General features: G+C 37.4%; 1 protein-coding gene across 1 annotated transcript in view; it reads right to left on the reverse strand.

Moving 5' to 3' along the window:
• LOC117296349 (tubby-related protein 4-like) overlaps positions 1–23,981 on the reverse strand; it is a 58,166-nt gene extending 34,185 nt beyond the window's left edge. The window contains exons 1-4 of the mRNA XM_033779231.1: positions 21,971–23,981; positions 16,431–16,623; positions 13,013–13,269; positions 1,774–1,902 (exon numbers count right to left, since the gene is read on the reverse strand). Coding sequence (XP_033635122.1) covers positions 1,774–1,902; positions 13,013–13,264 — 381 coding nt within the window. The 5' untranslated portion in view covers positions 13,265–13,269; positions 16,431–16,623; positions 21,971–23,981. The remainder of the gene's footprint in view (positions 1–1,773; positions 1,903–13,012; positions 13,270–16,430; positions 16,624–21,970) is intronic.
• Positions 23,982–23,986: the final 5 nt, after the last annotated feature.

The following is a 23,986-nucleotide window of genomic DNA, read 5'->3' on the forward strand; positions in this document are numbered from 1 at the left end:
AATACCCAAATGACAAACCTTCCACTTAATGTTGTTGCTAAAATGACGAACACTGTAATTGCATTAAGCATTATTGCTCTTGCAGAATAAGTATGAAGATTGCACACATATAAGCTCTTTACGACTACAATCCTGTAACTCTACGTTTTTAAATTTACCATGAAACTTTTCTAAATGGATAACTGTATAAAAGTTTGCCGACGGTAGGTCAAATTATCTCAAACTACAAGAACATCAATGACACTTTCCTTCAAGGGAGTGTCAACATGTTTTGAATATTAATATCGAGATGGTACCTGTGTCAGTATATTTTGTGATTCGCTGTTTCATTTTGTTTCCTTGAAGTTCAGACAAAATTGCACCAGGAAACATTTCTTCCAGATCTTCATAACCATTGCCAAAGAGTCCAAGTCATGTGAATCATTGAGGTAGATCCCTATTGCTCAAACATGTGGACAATGCTCATACAAAGTCTGCAGCCATTGAGAATTACAATTCGTGCATATTTGATAAAGAAGAACTGAGCAAAATTTGTCTGTAAAGTACGCGCATAAACAAGTTTTAGTTTAGCAGGCGCCGCCAAGTAAATCCCAAAGCATCATTGGTGGTTGCGTGGTTGAGACGATGTCATTGACGCCCCGCCTTTTCCAAGAACGAGTGTGGCCTTAAACAGCTGTAAAACTCAATTCCAGGCCTCCCCTACTTTCCCATATGTCTTTCTGGTCTTCGTAGCTTCATTGGAAATTTTAAATACTCTGGGCAGTGGACACTATTGGTAATTACTCAAAACAATTTTTAGCAATAAAAACTTATTTGTAACAAGCAATGGAGAGATGTTGATAGTATAAAACATTGTGAAACAACGGCTCCCTCCGAATAACGTAGTTTTTGAGAAAGAAGTAATTTTCCACGAATTTGATTTCAAGACCTCAGAATTAGATTTTGAGGTCCCGAAATCAAGCATCTGAAAGCACACAACTTTGTGTGACAATGGTAATTTTTCTTCCATTATTTTCTCGCAACTTAAAGGATTTGGGTACTTTTTGTAACACAAAACACAATGTCAACAGATTTACATTAAACCTACACCAATTGAAGATAATGACAATTGACAGCGTACCTTAAAATATTAGATGCTGAGGTGCTGTATTTTTTGAGAAATGAGTAAAACGTTGTCATGTTAATACCGTTTTACATGCTAAAATAATTTTCGCCTCATGATCAGTGAGACAAAAATTATTTTCATTACATTGTTTTACTCAATTCTTAAAAACTACAGCACCTCAGCAAGTAGTATTTTCAGGAAAGCTTTCTACTATCATTATTTTCAAACTGTGTAAGTTTAGTGTAAATCTGTGGACATTGTGTTTTATGTCCTCCAAAAAGTACACAGACCCTTGAAGTCCAAATTTTCACAGGTTTGTTATTTTATACACATGTTAAGATACACTGTGAGAAGACTAGTCTTTGACATTTACCAATAATGTCCAAACAAAGCACAATTTCCTAAGCAAACAGAAACAAAATATTTTAATGCAACTACATTTGAATGCATCAACTGTATATTCTCTTGTTCCAAATTTACTCATCATAAAAAAGACAGTTAAAACTCTTCCTTTAAGTTCCTAGTGTATACAGGCCCCTCCCCCCTGTTTCAAATTAATTCACCGCTAAATTTCACTCCCGATCCATCATCCATTAATGAATGATTGATTTAGACAGTACGTTGCATATGTGCAGTGACAACACACACAAGGAAATGATGTGACTTACTTGACATGAGCGGTCGTTGACCAGTTCGATTGACCATCTCCCCTCGTATTTGATCCAAACAAAGATGACACCCTGTGCATCGCAGGTTGCCATCTTCTGAAAGGGCTCATTCCATCGGACAAGTACAACCTGGGAGATCGTGAAGAAAGAAAAAGATAAATAATTTGCGTGTCTCGAGTAGCACTTGTCATTATTAATTTTAGGACCTTACACAGAAGTAGTTGCAAAACTTGTTTCAGTGAAATTACCTTTAAGGCCTCGGCTGAATTCAATAGAGCTTTACTCTCAAATGTGTTTACTTAGCATAAATAGGAAACCGGCAACAGCATGACTCACATGGGCCCAATTTCATGGCTCTGCTTACTGTAAGCACAGAATCGGCGCTTATGGAAGCAGGGATGTCTGTGCTTACGGCAAGCGTATTTCACGGGTTAGCGGCGAATTTTGGCTTATGCGCGTGCATACTCCCTGTTACTTGGCATTCTGTGCTTACAAGTAAGCGGGGAATCGTGATCGTAATCGCAGAATTCATGCGGTAATAAGCAGAGCCATGAAATTGGGCCCTGGTCATTTGGTTGGTTATCAATTTCTGCTCAGCAAAAAATGTCAGAGCTTACCATATCTATTTGCTAAACAAGCAATTTGAACTAACCAAAAAATTGCTTTAAATGACTTTTGTTTAGTACACGTACATGTACATGTAGAAGATAATCAGGAATGTTGCAACATTAAGTAAACCCTTTTGTTGCTGAGCAAAATTTGCTGCTTTGAAACTGACCCGTACAACAACAAAATGAGAATTAGGTTGCGAGACATTTTGTATCAGTTGATGATGTCAAAACAACAATATATTTGAATATGTTACTATACAAGGCGCCATCATATTGTTGTTTTGCATCCATATTTTTATCAAACTGATTTGATAAATGCCATTACCTGATTTTTTTTATCGTTACGGTCATTGTTTCGGGAACATTTGAACCAAATAACTCAATATTGAATGCATTATTTTTATAAATAGATTCACCATCTGTTTTGACCGTCCTCATTTTTATTTACAAGTTAAAAATTTTACTTCAAAAAGTGTTATAAAAAAACGTGACACTTACTTTACTACATTCTTTTGGACCATATTATTAATTTCACTGTCAAAAACGAGAACTTCCGCACTTTTATCAACCTAAATTAAGGCCAATAAAGCATGCTAAACAACTGCAGGACATCACAAAATGAAGAGATGCTTTGTCACCATTCCTGCCTCCAGATATTTTCCAGACTGTATCAGAAAAACAAAGTCTTGTCGTTCCATTTGAACCTGACACTTTATTTTCTGAATGAGCAGGCTGGCCATGATGGAGACCGGGGCAATTTAAAAAGCGATAAATCCCTTTTTCATTGCAGCTTGAACATAGCTCGCCAGACACAATTTAATTCTGCAACCCGGGGTGCAACGTGCAATGCCGATTGCAATGAGCTGCCTGCAAATTTACAGGCAATGTGGTGTTATCAACTATGGTGCATTACTGAGTGAATGAATTCTAAAATTACAGATGCAAGTGTACCAGCACTGGCTCTCATTTCTACAAGACGTGTAGTGGTTTTTATTAAATTAGGTCAGGAACAGATTTTAAAAAAAAACCTGTTAAACTTCATACCATTCACAGTATATAGATCAAGTTACCATTGTACAATTCAACCAAAAGTGACTCTCAGGGTTGTTTCCATTATCTTTAACATCTTACATTTTTTTACCGCAAGCTTTGCATTTAAATACACATTGATGCTACACATGTATAGATCTGCAGCATCTGCAGCCTAAGGACACGCAGTACTTAACCTAAATTCATCCGCTGTGTCCAACACGCCTTCAGTATTTTACAAAACAGGGTTTCAACGTTAAAATTAAAAGAAGGATACGCAAAGACAAGCATAAACGATTCCAGATTGATTTGGTGTCATTGCTGGTTTCTGATGAATTACAAAATGTAATGGTTACACCTCGACGGTACACACGTGTGCATCTCATCCATTCAATAAGACTATTGAGAGTGATAGCTTTTATAGAAAACAGGTGGCTTACTGAACATTGCTACAATTTGACAGGAGAGGGGGGAATAATAATAATAATTTTAAAGCTGGCCTAATTCTGCATATTACTATAACTTAATGTATACCTGGTCCTCCAATACACTTCATATCATGCCCCAAAAATGTCGCTTTCTTTATGAATTTAAATTTTGATCAAAATTAACGGCTTATTTTATTAGACCACTGATTGAATTGACAGCTAAATACAAAGCAGGTTTAATATTTCATGAACCATTCACAATAAAATGTTCTGTGTTGTAACGTGTTGTCAATAAATATTCTAAAAAAAGGATTATTACTTTGCAATAAATACATGTAAACAGATTGAGACATTTTCAGAGTATTTATGAATGCAATAGTAAAGATCTTAAGCCCTCTTATTCCAAACTACTTATTAGAATGCTTTTATAATGCTTTCCCCAATGAAAACATATCCAAGATTAAGGAAGCAAGTACCGTACACAATTCATCGCCTATTAAAACTAGGAGGATATTACATCCTGTAGGCTACGCTTCCTTAAAGATCACACATTTGCATAAATGCCTTCACATTCGAGAAAAACAGACGGCGGGAAAAAGAAGAGTGTCCTACATGTAATGTGTGCTGCTTTTGTTTACTTGCCCACGGACAAAAGCAGAAATTAAATGAAGTGTTGGTCGAGATGTGTATGTCGCACACTACAGCAAATATGAGAGCCCTCTTACTGTGGCATGATATGCAGAAGAAACTGCAGAGTGAGTGGTCGTTCTCCAACCCCTCAGAAGGCAAAAAAAAAGGACTTTGAATCTGTCTGCAACTGTGAGAGAAGTGAGACGAGAAATTTCCGCCCGAGGACAAGTGCGGGGATGGGGAAATTTTATTCTAAGAAACTTTCTAAATAGACGCTGAATATTTCCCTGATTTAATAAGGTTCAGGTTATGTTCCGTGATTGAGTTAGATTTTGCAAAGTGGAGATAGTGATAGCAAGGTAGTGTTGGACATCTAGTTGCAGGTTGGGAACAAGAATTTCCAGAGAAAAGGGGGGTACATTATTGTACTCGTACAAGTGTAGCTTTAAGTTCATGCCTGCCAGTTCTCAAGTGGTAAACATACTGTGTGTACAGGCTGGTCCATTAGTGATAACCTTAACCTTACTTCAAAAATCTGCCAACCTGAACAAAATTGGTTTTACAACAATTTAATCGTATTTGATAAACATTTATATCAGGAGAACCATTCTGAAATGAACTTTTTCTACTTTAGTATTAGTAATACTTTTAGTAATTATTAAATTGTACACTATCACAGCGTTGCCACTGGATCCACAGCTGCGAGATCGGGATCCCGCAACAAGATTAGTTGCAGGGAGGTGTGAAATCACAGTCGCATTCCCACTTGAGTATGACCGCGCATTGATCCCCCTTTTCGGGAATGGAAGTGGATTCAAAAGAACACTGTCCCACTAGACTTTTGATCGCCCATTAATCCACAAGGGCGATCAGATCCCGCTTTAATCCTACTCCCGAGGAGGATCAAAATTGCACGGTCAGATCCTGATCGCCCCTCGCGTTCCCACTGGAACTTACTTCTCTTTGATCACCCTTTGATCGCCCCTTCGGGGTCTTCCCAGGTCGAAATTCTAGTTGAACCTAGTTAAACTGGATTTAACTGGAACTAGTTGAAAACCAGTTGATAAACTAGTTAAACACAGTTAAAACCAGTTGGTTTACTATGGAAAATGGACAGACACAAACTGGTTTATAATTTAAACCTAGATGAACACAGTTAAACCTAGTCCAAACCAGTTGGTTGATATGGAAAATGGATGACTTTGGTCACTATCCAGTTGAACCAGTTGAATTTTGACCTGGGTTGATCGCCCTTTTCTCGAATTGGGAGATTAATGCCGGGTCCAGTGGGATTGGGGTCTCAGATTCTTTTATTTTTATTGATTTGATTACACATTAGTGGCATTTGTCAATTGCCAATAACAGGATAGTAATAGAAAAGAAGAAGAAATGTTCAATGTGGGCGGAAAACAAACAAGAGGGGAAAACCAATGCAACCAGGTAGGGACTGGTTTAATACTCTTTTTAACAACACATCATTGGCATGTTTGCAGGCCTGATTCTTCACGGAGGCAACAAAGGCGATTGCTTCCATAACCCCTGGTCATTGCCTTGGTGCCCTTGAAATACTACAGTAGAAAATTACAATTTCCTCATAGGGTGCCCTTTACCAAGGAGAAAATGCCTTGGTGCCCTTGCCCTTTCAAAAATGAAGCATACAGGCCTGTGTTTGTGTAGATCATTATATTCTACTTTCAAAACTTCTTTCAAACCATTGGATTTTGTAACAAACGGTTTCAAATGCTTTTCTAAGACCAACTCACCCGATCCAAGGCAACGTGTCCCTGTAAACATGGTGCCAGATCCGTTGCCTATCTTAACAGAGTTCAAACATTTAAAGCGCTGACGTAAAAACTAGTGTTGCGATCTACATTGTTGTAAATTAGAGTAAATGTTTTGTAACTTTACTTCCTCCCTTGGGTTAAAAAAATGGATGCTCAAGAAACTACATGAAAAAGCACTTTAAAGAGATTTTTGTGAGTATGAAAACACTATATGAAACTCTAAACCCTTTATGAGACACACAGACTAATTTGAAAGATCTTACCATGTACGAGCACATGTATCTAACATGTAGAGCATGTACACGCATATGAAATGTTTCTACATGTACGTCTTATGCCGAAAGACGCCTACCAAATCCAGCAGACTCCAGGTTAATCCCAGAAGATATCAAAGTACATGCTAATCAGACTGGGTAATTCATGACTGCTCTTACTGTAGATACTGTTGAACACTCTGAAATCTACAGATGTTTTGATTCATTATCAACCCCCTCCCCCCCCCTTCTCCCTTACCCCCCTCCTCAAATAGACACACAATTTTCCATCCAGTAAATCAAGGACTTTTCTTTATTCTTCCATAGTTTTGACTGTGTTCTTTTAGCTATAGCAGCAGCCCTAATGAAAGAGAAGTGAGCCTGTCCTCGCTCTTTATACACAACCCAGTAGATTGAGAACTTTTCTTTATTCTCCCATTGTATGGACTTCCATACTGATATTTTAAACAAATACCCTGAGGGCATCCTCTGTTCATCAAACCATCCAGATCCCATTTAAAGTATTCATGTCAATAGGTAGACACACCCAAGATAAAAACAACTTTACCCCTTTGACCAAGCTGCCTTTTTTTGCTTCAAAACTTTTGTGTAATTATAAGAATATAATTCTTTCAACATGGCTGATGGAGATGCTGGTCTGGGACTTGTTGCCCCTTGATAATGCCCCTACAGACGTTCCAATTTAATTGCATTCCCTTTACTCAAGAAAGTTGCTTTGTTCCTTCAGGAATGAACTTCCTTGCGCTGTAGTTAATTCACTGACATTTAAGGCAGAAACGCCAGCATTTGAATCAATTTACAAGTATCAATCAATACAATGTACGTATGTTTAAACACTCATGTTTCTCTCAATTACAACATTTATCTAAGAACAAATTTTCCAATTTAAAATTAGAAATGAAATGTACACAGGTCTTTCTTGTTGTTGATGAAATAGCTCAGGCAACGAAGTCGTTTCCTGTACTTTTTACTGTTTTAAAATTTACTCACACAATTCTTTGAATATTGTCATCATCATAATGTTCTATAGATGCATTTCAGAAGTTTCTAGGAAATTGCTGTGGCAGGCAAATTCAGATTTTTTTTTATAAAAGGTACACGTGTGTAGGTTCAAAAGGTACCTTCACATTCAAAATACTACCTAGTTGAGAAATGATCAAACAATTTCAGAGACAGTAATTACTATTGGAGATACACTCTTTAGAAATATAATTAAGTTTCATGTAAACAGCTGAATTTTGAAATCATTACAGTACCTTGGAGAAGGGCAAAATCAAATTACTTGTTCATATGTGAATGCATGCGGTACGCAATATGAAATCATTGGTTTTTTTTTTTACTCATATTGAACGCATAGTTGATACACATGGATGCATGCAGATTTAAAGACAATGGACACTATTGGTAATTGTCAAAATCCAGTCTTCTCACTTGGTGTATCTAAACATCTGTGAAAATTTGAGCTTGATTGGTCATCGGAGTTGCGAGATAACTATGAAAGAAAAAAACACCCTTGTCACACGAAGTTGTGTGCTTTCAGATGCTTGATTTCGAGACCTCAAATTCTAAACTTGAGGTCTCGAAATCAAATTCGTGGAAAATTACTTCTTTCTTGAAAACTACGTCACTTCAGAGGGAGCCATTTCTCACAATGTTTTATACTATCAACCTCTCCCCATTACTCGTTACCAAGTGAGGTTTTATGCCGATAATTATTTTGAGTAATTACCAATAGTGTCCACTGCCTTTAATAACGATGAAAAAAGACATTAGAAAGTGCTTTACAACTACAAAAAATACATGTTTACTTGCAGTTTCATTTTCTGTCAGTTCTTTGCAAAAATAGAGAAGAACTTTGCAGAGTGTTTTTAAAGTCTTCTATGGAACCAATACTTAAGAAAAAGAAGGAAATCCCCTTATCAGATGTTAAGTTCAAATGCCTAGTTATTTACAAAGTATTGAAATGAAACTATTTCCCAAGTTCCTTTTTGTCAGACACAAGGAACTGTATCAAAAGTGACAGAAAACAACCAAACAGCAAACACACATTCTCATAAACAGCATGAATACAGCATGGTGTTTGATCCTGAATACAGCAAACCACATTCACAAGCCTACATGCTGAGGAACATGTCAGTGGTATTTAATGTGTGAATGCACATCCCCTTGTATGTAATGCCACTGCCCATGGGTCGCCCTTTGCCATTTTGCTCAAGACATTTTCTCTGGCACTAACGATACAAGGCTGGATGGACCTTTATACTTTACAATGTAAAACACTCTCATCCCAGAGATGTACTTCTTGCAACATGTGTTGTCAATTTGAGACACAAGTATCAAATAAATATGAAAACAAAATGTTTATCTTTTTTATTCCATAGACTTAAAAAAAAGATAGCTCACTCGTAAAATGTTTTTCTGGCTGGTCAATTGATTACATCATAAAATATACACATAAGAACTGTTTTGGTAAGGAAAAAGGGTAAATTTGTAATTTGACTTGAGAGATTTTGTAAGTTAAAGGCAGTGGACACTATTGATAATTACTCAAAATAACTATTAGCATAAAACCTTACTTGGTAACGAGTAATGGGGAGAGGTTGATAGTATAACACATTGTATGAAACGGCTCCCTCTGAAGTGGAGTAGTTTTGGAGAAAGAAGTGATTTTCCACGAATTTGATTTTGAGACCTCAGATATAGAATTTGAGGTCTCAAAATCAGAGCATCTGAAAACACACAACTCAGTGTGACAAGGGTGTTTTTTCATTCGTTATTGTCTCATAACTTCGATTATGACCAATTGAGCTCACATTTACACAGGTTTGTTATTTTATGCATATGTTGAGAAACACTACAGTGAGAAGACTGGTCTTTGACAATTACCAATAGTGTCCAGTGTCTTTAACCCTGTTTGCAGTGAGAGCTGCATCTGCTTACAGATGCTGCAGTAGTGCCACCTATGTACAAAGTGTTCTCAATTATGCAGTGTGACCCTGTTTAAGTACAGATGATGCTTCTGGCAGACACTAAAGGGACCATGTGTAAATCTGTGTGTTGAATTGCAAAGGAGGGACAGACCCCTGACCTTAGAAAATACCAGTTTTCTTAATTGCTCACCTTAGGTCATTACTTTTGGTGCCTCGTTCTATATTATTTGATTGTATTTTTCCTTACAATGGAAATGCCCTTTACTTCAAGAAAATTACTCTTCCTAGGAATAACTCTTCCCAGGAAGGCGTACATGTAGTTCAAGGTCTCAGAGAAGTGAAAATTAATGTAAGATTGCTTCAGTAAGTACAGAAAATTTGATTGTTTTAAACATGTTTACCAATGATAGTACACATGAATACATTGCAACGTAATGCATCCGCACAAGGTACACAAAACATACGCTTCATTCCCAGACCTAACAATGTGGAATATTAGGTCTGCTCCAGTTTAGCAGCTCATAATGACCGAGCAAGAACCTTTGCCTGGATGGATTTCTTTTCCAGCAGGCTCATGTTTCACAGACACAATAAGTGATTTCTGTTTAAATTGTTTTGTTTAAAAATAACGGTAAGTGATGGTTAGAGCTTGAGTGCCAAGGTTTTATATGATGAAGACTATAATAATTTTACATTGGACACAAGTAGCTAACACAGTCTGTACTGTTTGGCTTGAGACACAACAACTAAGATAAACTGGCTGTAGTGCCGGCATATTTTAGTTTGCAACATAAAGTGTGGGACTTATTTTAAAAGAGCTAAATACAAAGCATTCATATACATGTACTTCAAATTGTTTTGCTGAATGGTTCTTAGCAATTTAATTGCTTTAGAAAGTAAAATCATTTTGGACCCAGGTCAACCTCGTTCCCACGGGTGATCGATCTAACTGCATCACTGTTTTTCTCAGCATACATTACTCAATCACAACTCCTTGAATCGGTTAATTTAAATGTACAAATATGCAATTCAATTGGCTTTGTGGCTGCTCTACACACTATGCGCCATGCTAAAAAGCATGGTGACCCACAATAGAGGCGTCAAGTCATGAGCAACTGGTTCCTACAAATTATTGCCCCTTTCAACTTGTGACTTGTTTAACTGTTTGCTTCTTAAAGACACTTTATTTAATATTTGAAGAAGGATTGCTTGAAGTAGTAGAAACATGCATCAAGCTTAGTGCCCCAAAACGCCCCACTAAAAAAACACAGGACCAACGACGTTTTGTACCCATCGGAAAGATGCAGCAATAATGGTCAAGTGTCTTGCTACAAGAGGACATGAGTGTCGCGACCGGGAGTCAAACCCAAACTCTGCAGAGAAACACCAGCTTGAGTCCGGTGTTCTTATCACCTCAGCCACGACACACCACTAGGGTACATGTATCATGTACATTAATGTGCTGGTGCCAGGTGCTATCATAAAAAAGAAACACTGAAAAATAAAACCTGATCTACTATTTACATGTTTTTTTTCTCTTTCAAATCTAAAACATCCGTTGCCTGCTTTAGATTTGTCATGTGTGGTACCCATTGTGATTGGATACTTTCCCTGCCCTGAATGATAAAGCATTCAGGAGAAGACATCTGATATTCAACTGCAAACCACTGATAGATAAACTCAAAGAAACACTTGCATATAATGTGTCCAGTGAAAAGAAAGACAGATTTCCAAACAACTGTCCTACCAGTATCGATTGAAAGGAAATATTGATGATTAAGGCAGACTATTTAAACACACACAGAATGCAGGTGTTTCTTGCCCAACACAATCGCTCAGCGCGTCATCACATTGTGGAAATAATTACAACCATATCCAGACTGTATAGATGGAACAGAATGATTGCTGGATTAGCTGATTTCCTCCAGCGTGTCCGAGGCTAGAACACAGTGGAAAACCTGAATAATGCGAAGGAATTAGGAGCTTGTACTCACGCTGCAATGCAGTGCATTGACCGGCCATTTTATTAGTCAGTGAACCAACATTAGGTGACTAATTTACATGTTTATGTTTTCATCAAGTGTTATGTACGTGCACTGGATCCCTAATCAGACAGAGTTAAAATGTATGACGTACTTCCACCCACCACACAAGATCGATGTGCATCAAATCTAAAAACAGAAAACTTACGAATGCCATTTGTAAGTTTTCTGTTTTAGATTTGCGCTGATAAATAACAATACTAGCCCAATGTTTATAAAGCACTTTTACAGTGGAGATCAAAGCGCTGAACAAGAATAGAAAAATAACTATGGTGTTGAAAATAAGAAAGGTTTTGAGTACAAATTACATAGTAAGTGATCTTATGAAAAGTGACCCCTTTCATAGCAGTCTGGTAAAGCGTATTACACACGGGTATGAAGCTTTTTTCACATCGATCTAGCAAAACTAATAACCCCTAAGAGGGGCTAAAGAGGCTTCCTATAAACAAAAGGACAATGATCGCTCCTTTCCCCAAAGGCCATAAATATGATTTGGTTGTTTGCTGATCAGCAGGATTGCCGTGAAGCCCCCCCCCCCCATTAGCCTTCCAACACCCAAATCTATGAACTAAAATAGTGAGAGAAGAGCAGTTTCTGGTGCTGATGGGGATGATGTTCCAAAGTTTGTGACATGCTTTTGAGAAAGACAATACCTTATCAAAATGACTAAGCACAGACTCATTTTACTTAGCAGAAAAACCAGAGTTCAGCGAACACCCACTGCCATTCACTGTGTTTTTGACTGGTTCCCTGCTGCCATTTGCTCAACACATGGAAAGCAGTATTTCCTGCATGTGGCATCTCAATCAAATTGTGCCCTGTCTGTAAAGAACCGAAGTTAAAATATCATTTCTGCTTTACCAATATCTACATGTGACGTAAGCTTTAATTAAAAACCTCAAATTTGAAAACTAAACCCAACCCAAGGTCAAATGTAAATTAATGAGCTGGGAAAAACATTAGGTCTGTTCCACAAGGCAAAGTGACTAGTGTTTGGAAGACACCCGTCAGTCTTCAATACTAATAGACTTAACACATGAGCATCATCTTCAGAAGCGGAAACACAGAATGATTGACGAGATTTCATGACAGAGTTAGCAAAGCAGCGTAATGTGTTTTCACACATGACTATTAAATGTTGCAACAGATTAATTGAGTTTTAAACATACTAATCACTTTTTTCTACTTTTCTGCACCCCGTAAGAAATGATTTCCGTTGGGACACTTAGGTAAGGGATTCAACCTAGCAAGGTGTTAAAGACACGGCCTGATACTAGAAGGCAACAAAGGCGATTGCCTCCATGCCCCTACATTGCCTTGGTACACTTGAAAGGCTCTTACACTTGTTCCTCATACGTGTAGCTTGCTCTTTACCAAGGAGGAAATGCCTTGGTACCTTTGCCCTTTCAAAAAAAAAAAAGCATACAGGCCTGAGTGTCTCGAGCTGACCATTTCAGAAGAAAAAAAACCCAGTATTCTATACTTTTTTCAAACACACGTAGCTTTTTACCTCACTGTTATGACCTCGTAAGTTGAAGTTAGTCCTTGATGGTGAAGTGCTGCTCTTCCTGGAGTGACTTGATGTGAAGGTAGCCCCGACAATCCCCTTTAAGTTCCCTGTAGCTAGCCAGCCTTCAGTGTAGCAACGTTTCCTTGTGTAACTCTTGTCTTTCTCGCTTTCTGGTACTGTCCCCTTCCAAGACAGTGATAGGATTGTACAATCACTGCGGGCTGCAGGATTGTTCTCAAGGACAGCATACATGATTCCTTTGTTTAAAAGTAAAAAGTAAAATGATGTAACTATGATGGGAAATTCTTCCACGCAATGGTAATTAGGTCATGGGTTCGAATCCAACTTGAGTTGCCAGTTGAATATTTTCTGAGGGTGTTTCATGGCAATTGGATATTAAATAAATCTTCTAAGGGCAAGTCAATCACAAACCCGGATCCTATACAAGCGACTTTATGTATGTTTGATGTTTAAGAGCCTGTGTCAAACTGCAAGTATCGACATCAAACATTCAAATTTTCATCACTTGAAGAAATCATGCTCTGTAAACAAATCAGAGGTGACATTTAACACGTGTATGTTTAGAACTTCATGTACTAAGTGACTCTATAATATTTGAAACCCGTAGTCACATTGGTTCATAAGGTTTCTTGCCAAGACATCCAACAAAGACAAGACTCTCAAAACAAACAGCTGTGTGCCCCTCACATATACACAACATTCAACGTCATTAGACAATCAACATCACACTCAGTACACAACTCAATGAATCCGCTCATGGCAACGCATCTTCAAGCTGATCATTGCGTATGAGTAACAATGTCGTCATCGACTCCCCATGACCATGATCACGAGATCCACAACTGCACGCTGATTTATCCTCTGCACTTTCACAGCCGTCAACAAATCAACTAATGCTTGACTCGCTTTCAATGACTGTGTACCCTCTTAATGGTCCCTTTACGAAGCATTATCTTTGCTCATGTGCGTAATGGATGTCAAGACGATCAGATGTGCAATATCAACACAATTTTATGTGTGTAGTAAAAAGCTACAGTCCTTCTTTGTACAATGTAGCATCTACAACTAGCATACAATGATCATGTATAATATTCCTTCCAATTTGGAAACACTCGTACAAACGATTCTTCGGTTGCTGCAAGCTGTAGTTTGCAGAGAGTACAAGTTAATTTCTTTTACATATGGCTAAAAACAAGGTTTTTTATGCACTGTACACATAATGACATGTCATTAATGTTACCAGATTGTCTGCTCATTATAAGACAAATAATAATAATAATAATAATAAACAAGACTTATAAAGCGCATTTTACAAAATTCAATGCGCTGGAAGAGTGCTACGGAAAAGACGATTATGAGAATAGATGTGTTTTTAATTTACTCTTGAATGTCTGGAGTGTGTTGGTGTTCCGAATATGACTTGGTAGGGCGTTCCAGCACCGGGGACCAGCGACTGAAAAGGACCGGTCCCCTGCCATTTTGTGTGTGCGAGGGATTATTAGATTCTGGCCGGAGCGGAGCCCATTCCGGCCAGGTTTGTTGAAATTTAGCGACTCTGTAAGGTATTGTGGAAGTACGTTAGAGAGTGCTTTGTGCATGTTCACTGATGTTTTGAAGGTGATGCGTTGTTTAACTGGTAACCAGTGTAATTGTTTGAGAAGAGTGGATGCGTGTGTGTATTTGGGTTGCAAGAAAATGATACGTGCAGCATTGTTTTGGAGCCTTTGTAGACGGTCAATGTCAGCTTGCTTAATACCATTGAGGAGAGAGTTACAATAATCCAGTCTAGACAACACAAGGGCTCTGGCAGCAGCGTGGCATGTGTTTGTGTCAATATATTTGCGTATTTTGGAGATGTTTCTGATGTGATAGTCGATGGACTTGCATGTACGTGTGACGTGTGTGCTCATTGTCATGGAGCTGTCGAAAAAGACGCCTAAATTTCGCACTGTTTGAGATGGCTTAAATGTTGTGTTGTTCACGTTCACAGTCAAGTGGCTGAGAACTTTCTGGTGATGAGAAGCAGCAATGAAAAATTCAGTTTTGTCTTTGTTCAGAAGAAGTTTGTTTGCGATTAACCAGTTTTGAACATCGATGATGCAGTTTGACAATCTGAAAAGAGCACATTCTGCGTCGTTAAGACAAGCAAGCATACACAGAAGAACCTACAGTACACAACTGCATACTGATCAAAGCATCGCATCAGATTAAACGGTGTCGTTAGATGAAGAAAAAGTTTGTTGGGTTTCAGCATGTGGCCCCCTTTAAAGGTGAACCAGGCATCTCATTATACAAAAACTTAACCCATAATTAAATATTTCCTACTCATGGGGATTATCTGGTGAATGAAGAACATATTTTCCCCTCACCAATTTTTGATGTGCTACATGTGAATATAGATAACAGTATTTATGGGCTTTAGGATATGACTAACAAACGCAAGCATAGGTTTTAAGTAGAGTAAGAGGAATTCTTTTCTAAGGGGAGAATTCTTCAGCAGATGAACAATGAGTTACAGTACACCTGACTTTAACAAAAAGACCTTTTTTTAAACTGCAAACACTTTTTTGTCAGGCTCCCTGTAGACATTGTGATAGTGGTGCATGTATAATTGATCCCAATGAATGGGAACCTGATTATTTTTCCGCCCTGCCTCAATTTTGTTGTGAATTGAGGAAAACTGCTGACGAAGATTGCTTTATGATTTGACGAATGCTTGTTATTGTAAAGGTTAATTGCTAAAATGTAATATTCTCTTTATGGGTTTTAGAGAGTTTCCAATAAGGACAGATCAAAATGCTCCTTGACCAGAACCAGTGATACATCACAAAATATATGAAAAAAAAAACATTCAAGATCTATGTAGTTTACTTACAAGTAGAGTTTCACAAATGATATCAATGTGCCAGTTTGGTTGCATTTTTAAGACAGTGGACACTATTGGTAATTGTCAAAGACTAGTCTTCACACTTGGTGTATCTCAACACATGCATAAACTAACAAACCTGTGAAAATTTGAGCTCAATCGGTCGTCGAAGTTGCAAGATAATAATGAAAGAAAAAACACCCTTGTCACACGAAGTTGTGTGCTTTCTGATGCTTGATTGCGAGACCTCAAATTCTAAACTTGAGGTCTCAAAATCAAATTCGTGGAAAATTACTTCTTTCTCAAAAACTATGGCACTTCAGAGGGCGCCGTTTTTCACAATGTTTTATACCATCAAACTCTCCCCATTACTCGTCACCAAGAAAGGTTTTATGCTAATAATTATTTTGAGTAATTACCAATAATGTCCACTGCCTTCAAGTAATATTTTTCAATTAACAGAAAATCTGGATTGTTTTTTTTTTTAATTATGACTAAAACCTTGTATACCATTATGAAAGACCTGTATACCTGTTTGTGTTCCGGTGTGCAAGTGACGGAAAAGTAGGGAGCTGTTTTTCAGGAAGGAAGGGGACAAGAACAGGCACCCCTCTGAATGACTTCTTCGGTACCCTCAGATGGGAGGGGGGGGGGGGTAACGCCAACTTCTTCTACTAGAATGGGTACTCCAAGTATGCTCTGAGTCACATCCTGACTGTGTGTCCTGCAATGGGAATAGAAACCAGAAATTAGAGTGAAGGGAGAGGTTTTGTAAGAGAAGGGAGGAGGGACTAATTGGTGTAGCAAGATTCATTACACGTACCAATCAATTTAAAGGTAACAGGTCCAAGCTTAAAAGCCAACTTCCTTAAATGCATGATCAATAGGAAACTGATTTAAAAACTGTTCAATTTATAAAAATAGATTGACACTAAGACTTTAAAAAAAAGGATAATAAAAGAGTAGAATATCTGAGCACATTACACTGTACACACAAAAAACTACAGGTTTAGATTTTGAACAGCCAAGTGTTCATTATTTCTAATGGGACATTTAAAGACATGCAAGTATATCAATCTAGAAAATAAACACTTGACTTCAAAATGTGGTGAGCTGTGTAATATTTATGCACTCAAAAAGCATTATCTCCTTTTTGTACACTACAACAGCTACAAATTTATGCTGACAATTCTGGGGTAGGATCCTTTCAGCTCTTAATTCCACTGGAATGAGAGAGAATTTTAAAAGCCCTTTTTTCTGGGTGTTTGCATTGGTGATGAGTCATGTTTACTCATCTATCATGCCTGTTCAAGTTGTCAACGATCACTTTTAAGGCTCGGGTAGATGGTAGATTTGTCATCCTCATTTTGAGTGCTATCTTGTGAGATGCTTCAAGATGTCCACAGGTACAATGTACATGTACAGTACAGTGTACATGTACAGTGAATTTCACTGCCATAGGATCAAATTCAATAATGCGCAATGCACAGGCTCTATTTGACCGTTTATCAGGTTGATGCCTATTGTGTTTGTGGACATAATGTTCATAATAATAATATAACACAGTCATAATAAACATTTCGTGGAAGTTACATTCATGAACAAATAATACTGATGTCAGATACTTAGATTTATTTGACAAAAAAAATTGTTTAAAACATCGTTATTGTTTTTGTTTTTTAAGATATTTCAAATTTTATAAACGGTAACATTTTTCAAATTGGTGTGACCCCAGTTGTACAAATTCTGGGTTCTTTTATGGTTGCGTGCACCTTTTGCCCAAGGACAAACAAATGGCATGACCAGGATCTGAACCCCCACCTGATGACTAGGCTATACGAACTTTCAAAGAGCTGATGGGCTTGACAGCTCGTCCACAACACCCCAATATAGATTATTGTACCAATTAAATACTTTTATTGATTCCAGGCACAGTATTCTTTCAAATATGGATTTTGAATGAACAAAAAAAAAGACGGCTGTACCATGCAATATTAGGTCCTTTGTAAAGAGGTCAAATTTTGCCAGTAATGAAATTTTAAAAATGAGACCAGACTTTTTCACTAACAAACCTTATACATTGAACTAAGATGTACGGTAGATGTACAACATTTAACATGTTCTCTTTGAGTGTAGGCTTACAATCGAGTCAAATAGGAATGGGTGGGGAAACAATTGACCACAAAAGTTTGTTTGACAGTTCATTGTTCCAAGAGGTCTTTGCATGAGATCAATCCAAGAGAACAATAAAGTTCATTGGCTTCAATGACGCATGACAATGTTTTGCATATTGAATAGATATTATCCTCCCACAGTACACTCTCTACTACTATGTACATAGTCTCATCTCATCAAATGGTTTGGAAGCAATTATACAAAAAGAAATTACTGTTTAGACGGATTACCTACAGTCATTTTATTACTACTGCTAATAATATTGTAACCTTCAAAGCAGGGTCTTCGTACACTAATGCATGGCACAGTCAGTATGGATGCTAAAAACACTTCAGGTCAGTCTTCAAAGTAAAAAACTTTGATTTTGTGCTGTAGGCCTATCGTATAGTTTACTTGTTACTACAAATGTTATCTATAGAAACAGACTTTGATGTGTTAAAGTTCAGTAATAACCAGATTGCATTGCGTGAAGTTATGATAATTGATAACGACTACTTAGTCTATGCCTATGTGTGTGTTTTGTATCACTAGGACTAAAACTAAGAGAAACATGTTCGGTAAGTGCACTGTACAAAAAATAGTGTACAAATTTGTATTCATGATCCATGTAGCAAATTTGTTAATTCTGTAGGAACACATTGTAACATTCAAGAAAACTCTAAGGAAGGACAATAAAGGCAGAGTCACACTGCAGCGATAACGAAAACGATAACGATCACGACGCAAAGAGAACGCATTGTATTGGTTAAATTGCTCCTAGCAGAATACGCACACGCTCATTCAACCAATAGAATGCGTTCTGTTTGTGTCGTTATCGTTATCGTTATCGCTGCAATGGGACCAGGCCTTAAATCCTTTCTCTATGGTTTCCCAATTTAGTCCCAATGCCCAATACAGAAAATAAGAAACCACACTGGATTTTTGGTTTGCAATAAGTACTAGCCAAATACTAGTAAACTCTGTGACCCGGTTGGGGAGGACTGCCAAGTAAATTGCACATGTTCATGGGGCAGGTTATAATTGAGCTAAATTACACACACATGTGTGTACTTGGTACCATAGATTCACAGAACACATCTGACCAAAGTTATTGAGAGACAAGAAACTTTTTAAGATGATGACCACAGCCGATCTCAGCAGACTTCTGTCAAGCTTGCTTATAACTGAAGGCCCCATGCAGAGCTTTCATTCACTGATTTGATTTTATATTATAGCTCGAAAAGTACAAATTTCTATTCTATTTAATAATCAGGAGGGTCCGCAAAATGTAACTTTGCTAGGAAGAACGTAAAATTAATTCTCACCATCATGCTTCACAAGTGTACAAATTGTAACATCAATTTACATTTGAGTATAAAGGTCTACAATGTATATGATGTTATGCCAAATGTAAATTTGTAAAAGTAGTAATTGGTTTGGAAGGAAAAACTACAAAACCAGAGGGTTTGTAGCTACTGTACTGTAGCAGAGCTCTTTCTGGAGCAGAACATTTTCTATAACAAGACCACACACATGTATCAAAATGAAAATAACCTTTCTTCTTTTATTTTAACAAGCACTTTTTGGCATTGTCAAACAGGACTTCAATTATTAACGGTACTAAAAGTCATTAATAAACTTTTAAAGTTAACAATTAAACACAATTTGATCATTATTAGTGATTAATGCCTACTACACAGTGAGGTATTGTTCAACTGAAAAAACAAAAGACGACCAAACTTGTCCAGTCAAGTTTTTACTGGCCTGTAAATAAGATACATTATGAGTGAAAAGGTGGGGTTACCTTACAGGGAACCCCACTTTATGTACAGTAAATCATTCTGCTCAGTAACCTGCATAAATATGATAACGTATTATATGAAATACTGTATTTAAAAAATGCAGTATTTCACCAGAGCCTGACTTGTTTATACTTTTACCTGATTTAGAAAGTTGTTCCATGTTGTTCATGAACACATTCTTCATGTCCTTAACAATAATTTTGATTGGTCCACGAATTCTTTGATCAAGTGTGCGCATGTGTGCGAAATGCGTAGCAACTCTGATGGAAATCAGTGTAAAATGATAAGTTACATTTTGTTGACATAAACGTAGTTGTTGATACTGTACTTTGTGACATTTTACCTGTACTGACTGACATTACTTGAATTATTGTATAAAATTGATATATCCATAAAATTGATACCTTGAGTATGAACTTGCTACAAATATTGTGGGCGCTCGTGCGCACAACACAAGTTCTTATACGATACAGATTCAGTAAGAAAGTTTTCAAAAATAGACCTTTATGATTCCCAAGGTTAATATTACAAATTCTGAAATCCCAGCAGTCTTGGAATTCTTGATATACAGTATACAGGCCTGTATGTAGGCAGTTCGTTTGTGAAAGGGCAAGGGCACCAAGGCATTTTCACCTTGGTTAAGGGCACCTTTTAAAGAAATTGTAAAACTCTACTGGAGCATTTCAAGGGCATAACGACCAAGGGGAACGAAGGTAATCGCCTTTGTTGCCTTTGTCTGTGAAAGATCAAGCCTGATATATAAGAAATATATAAGCAAAACTTCATCAGGTATAGATAGGAACACTTTATGTCCAGTCTTATGGACCCTACCAAGTATTCAAGTAGAAGTAGAAGAAGGAAAATTTGTTCGCAATGGCAGCGGACTTTGCCTGGCCTAGGATTATGTCACTAATAATATTATGCAACAAACGGAGGAGTCCAGGGCAGCACTGAAGAAATCATTTATAGCAATCTTCAGAGAAGTTTCCAGTAATTAATAGATGAACCTATTTACCTGGCTGGTTGATTTTGATCAATTGAAGGGCTGTTGTGAGAAGCAAAAGTCATGAAAGGGGCGCTGTAGTGTAAGTGTAAGCCCCCTTTTTCCTTCCTACAGTATCCTAAACTACAGTACAGTGACTTTTCAGCCATTCAGCATAATCAACAAGGCGGTAATCACGATAAGGACGGTAGGTCCATGGTCTATCAGTATGAGAGGTGTTGAACTTTGAATTGATTTTACAATCATACCATCATTCAATCAACCTAATTATTATAATTATAAATAAGACACTGACTCTGACTACTGAGTCTGACTGGGAATGGGATGATGATGAAGGAAGGTGAGTGAATGGAAATTCGTGATACTCATCCTGAAACTGAAAGTGCCGGTCCTACTACTTGCCGTCAACTCGCCGACTTGCCGTCAACTCGCCGTCAACTCATTTTCGTGCCGTCAACTCATTAAATTTACATGAAAATTCTATAAAAAGGGGGCACGGAAGTGTTAAGTCTGGGCTAAACTACATATTTCTCATGGTTTTCGGTACAAATTCATTCACAAAAACGACTTTGTGTTGATAAAAAAAAAGTACCAATCATTGACATCTTGGGCCAAGACTAATCATTGTGAAAAAGCAAAATGGCGGCTGACAGTTTTTCGGCTTCGAGATTTTTTTTTCACGAGAAAAAAACTCAATTTTTATTCCGAAATATGACCTAAAACTTACGCGAATGCTCTTTGAGCTGATAATTTACAGTTCTATGCTTCTTTTGTGGATTTTAAATGTATATTGGAGGAGTTGACGGTGAGTTGACGGCACACAAGTGAGTTGACGGCGAGTTGACGGCAAGTAGTAGGACCCGAAAGTGCAACACAATTTTAGAAGATGTCTACGACTAGACTTGGTGCATGATGGTTATCTTGCTGTGTACACAACCTTGATTACTTGGCTGTCCTTGTTGGACATGTACGAACGTAGGATGGCGATGACTAGACATGCACCGACAATATAATGACGTTTCTTCATGAAAAACGCGTAGATTAACGATGGATTAAGCAAGCTATAGACTCCGAAATATAAACACAGACATAGACATGATAACATATCTCACTTTTTAATTCTCACGTGAAGATCCAACAGTTTGTGATCCCATTTCAGCTCCCAGAACAAAGAATTCCTGACAGTATAAATTCCACCGCAAAAATAACAACATAGACTGTGCAATGCAATGCCAGTGTGTTTTGTTATGACGAGTTATATAGGCTGGTTCCGCTCCGTCTGTAACGTGAATAACGCTGCACAGCGAGGCAGAGTTAACATCACTTTGGGACAGCAAAAAAAAAAAAATACCCACGTTAATCTTATCTGCCGCCCTCAAGTGTCCATAGTTTGGCAAGATAAATAAAAAATAACATGGCGCTAAAATGAAAATGCTAAAATCTTCTTGTTGGGAGATGATATTTTTGCCGTAAAGCAGGGTTGATCACCCTAGGGTTGTGAGATTATTGGGATTTTTTTTTTTTTTTTTTTGGGGGGGGGGGACACTTTGGGGTTTCATTTCCAAGTTAATAAACATTCACAGTACAAAATAGGGCTATTTCAATACAAAAGTATCGACAAAAACATGCAGATTGCAGGTGACTCGATCTATTCATTTTGAATTATAAATCATAAATGGTTATCGCAGCAACCAAAATTATGGGCCAGTCATATCTCAGACAGAATCTCCACTTCATTCCTGTTTTCTTTGATCGGCAGAAATACTGCATGCTTAAACGAAAATAAAGCTGCTGTGGTCAGATACAATTAAATTCAATGCAACATTTATTTCCGTACTCCGAAAAGACGATAGTAAGCAAAAGTCTTTAGACCCCCTTGATACTTTAGACCCCTTGCATATGAAGTCACATTCACAAAATGGTTCAAACAGCGCTTGGCTGGCCAAGGTCAAAGGAAGAACCATTTGGCTGAGATTTGTGCATAGACCCCTTTACAAATTATAGGAAAAAACAATGCGATGTTTTGGGATGTTCGTCATGCATAAAAGGTGCATAGCTTATACTCGTAAACTCACCCAAAATGCATCAAAATCACCACTTCTGGCCTATCTGTAAAGGGGTCTATGATGGGAGCATGCATTTCCGTTGTTAGTCCTCAGCAGATGCAATGGTAGCCTATGCAAGGGGGTCTATTATTATTAGATGCACAGAGAGTCAGGTAAAGTGTGTGTCCCTACAATTTTCAGCAAAACAAAATTAGGAAAAGTTCATTTTCATTACTGTTCCAATTAATTGCCAATAGACTGCAAGTCTTGAGCATATTTGAACATTGGACATGTGTGTAAGTTAGTATCCTTCTCATTTTAAAGCAATGTATGTGGGAGCAATGTGGTCACAAAAAGGTTTGAATAAACGCAAGACTAGCACTGTCTCTTGTTGCAACACAGCAATACCTGGTCTAAAAATGCCACATGATTTAAGTCAATAAAAAGTATTATTGCTTACACAAATAAGGTATTAGACGATGGTCATAATGACCAATATGTATGCAAATTTATTACCCATCCAAGATTCAATTTACATTTAATTTATTTTAAATTAACAGCTAATAACTTTTGCAAAATGTCACCTGCGTGGCTAATATAAAGTTTCAGGAAAACCCGGTCAACAGAATTGATACATATTGTACAAATGATGCACAGAATTGGAGGGACGTGAGCCGATCTATAGTCCAATTTTACAGCATTTACTTCCCTGAAACACAAACTTAATTTTGAGAGAGTAGAAATCCCTTCAAGTGCATTTACATAAAATAAATTATTCCATTTTGTTGACTTCTATTAAACACAGTGAATGAGCTCCAAGGGCCGCTATTGCTAAAAAAAATTTTATACATACAAGTGCATCCAATAAAAAACCACTCATTTAAGTAAGGTGGCAAATTGAAAACCGAGACTTTGTTTTTTTTGTGACTAATATTGACCAAGATCTTGACCTTCTGTTGTCACCAAACAAAAGAAAGTTGCATGATCCTTCAAAACCACACAAAAAAATGTCTGTTTTTTAAGGCAGTGGACATTATTGGTAATTACTCAAAATAATTATCATCTTTGACGACCGATTGAGCT

The sequence above is a fragment of the Asterias rubens genome, chromosome 11, assembly GCF_902459465.1.
Source record: "Asterias rubens chromosome 11, eAstRub1.3, whole genome shotgun sequence".
Taxonomy (NCBI): Eukaryota; Metazoa; Echinodermata; class Asteroidea; order Forcipulatida; family Asteriidae; genus Asterias; species Asterias rubens.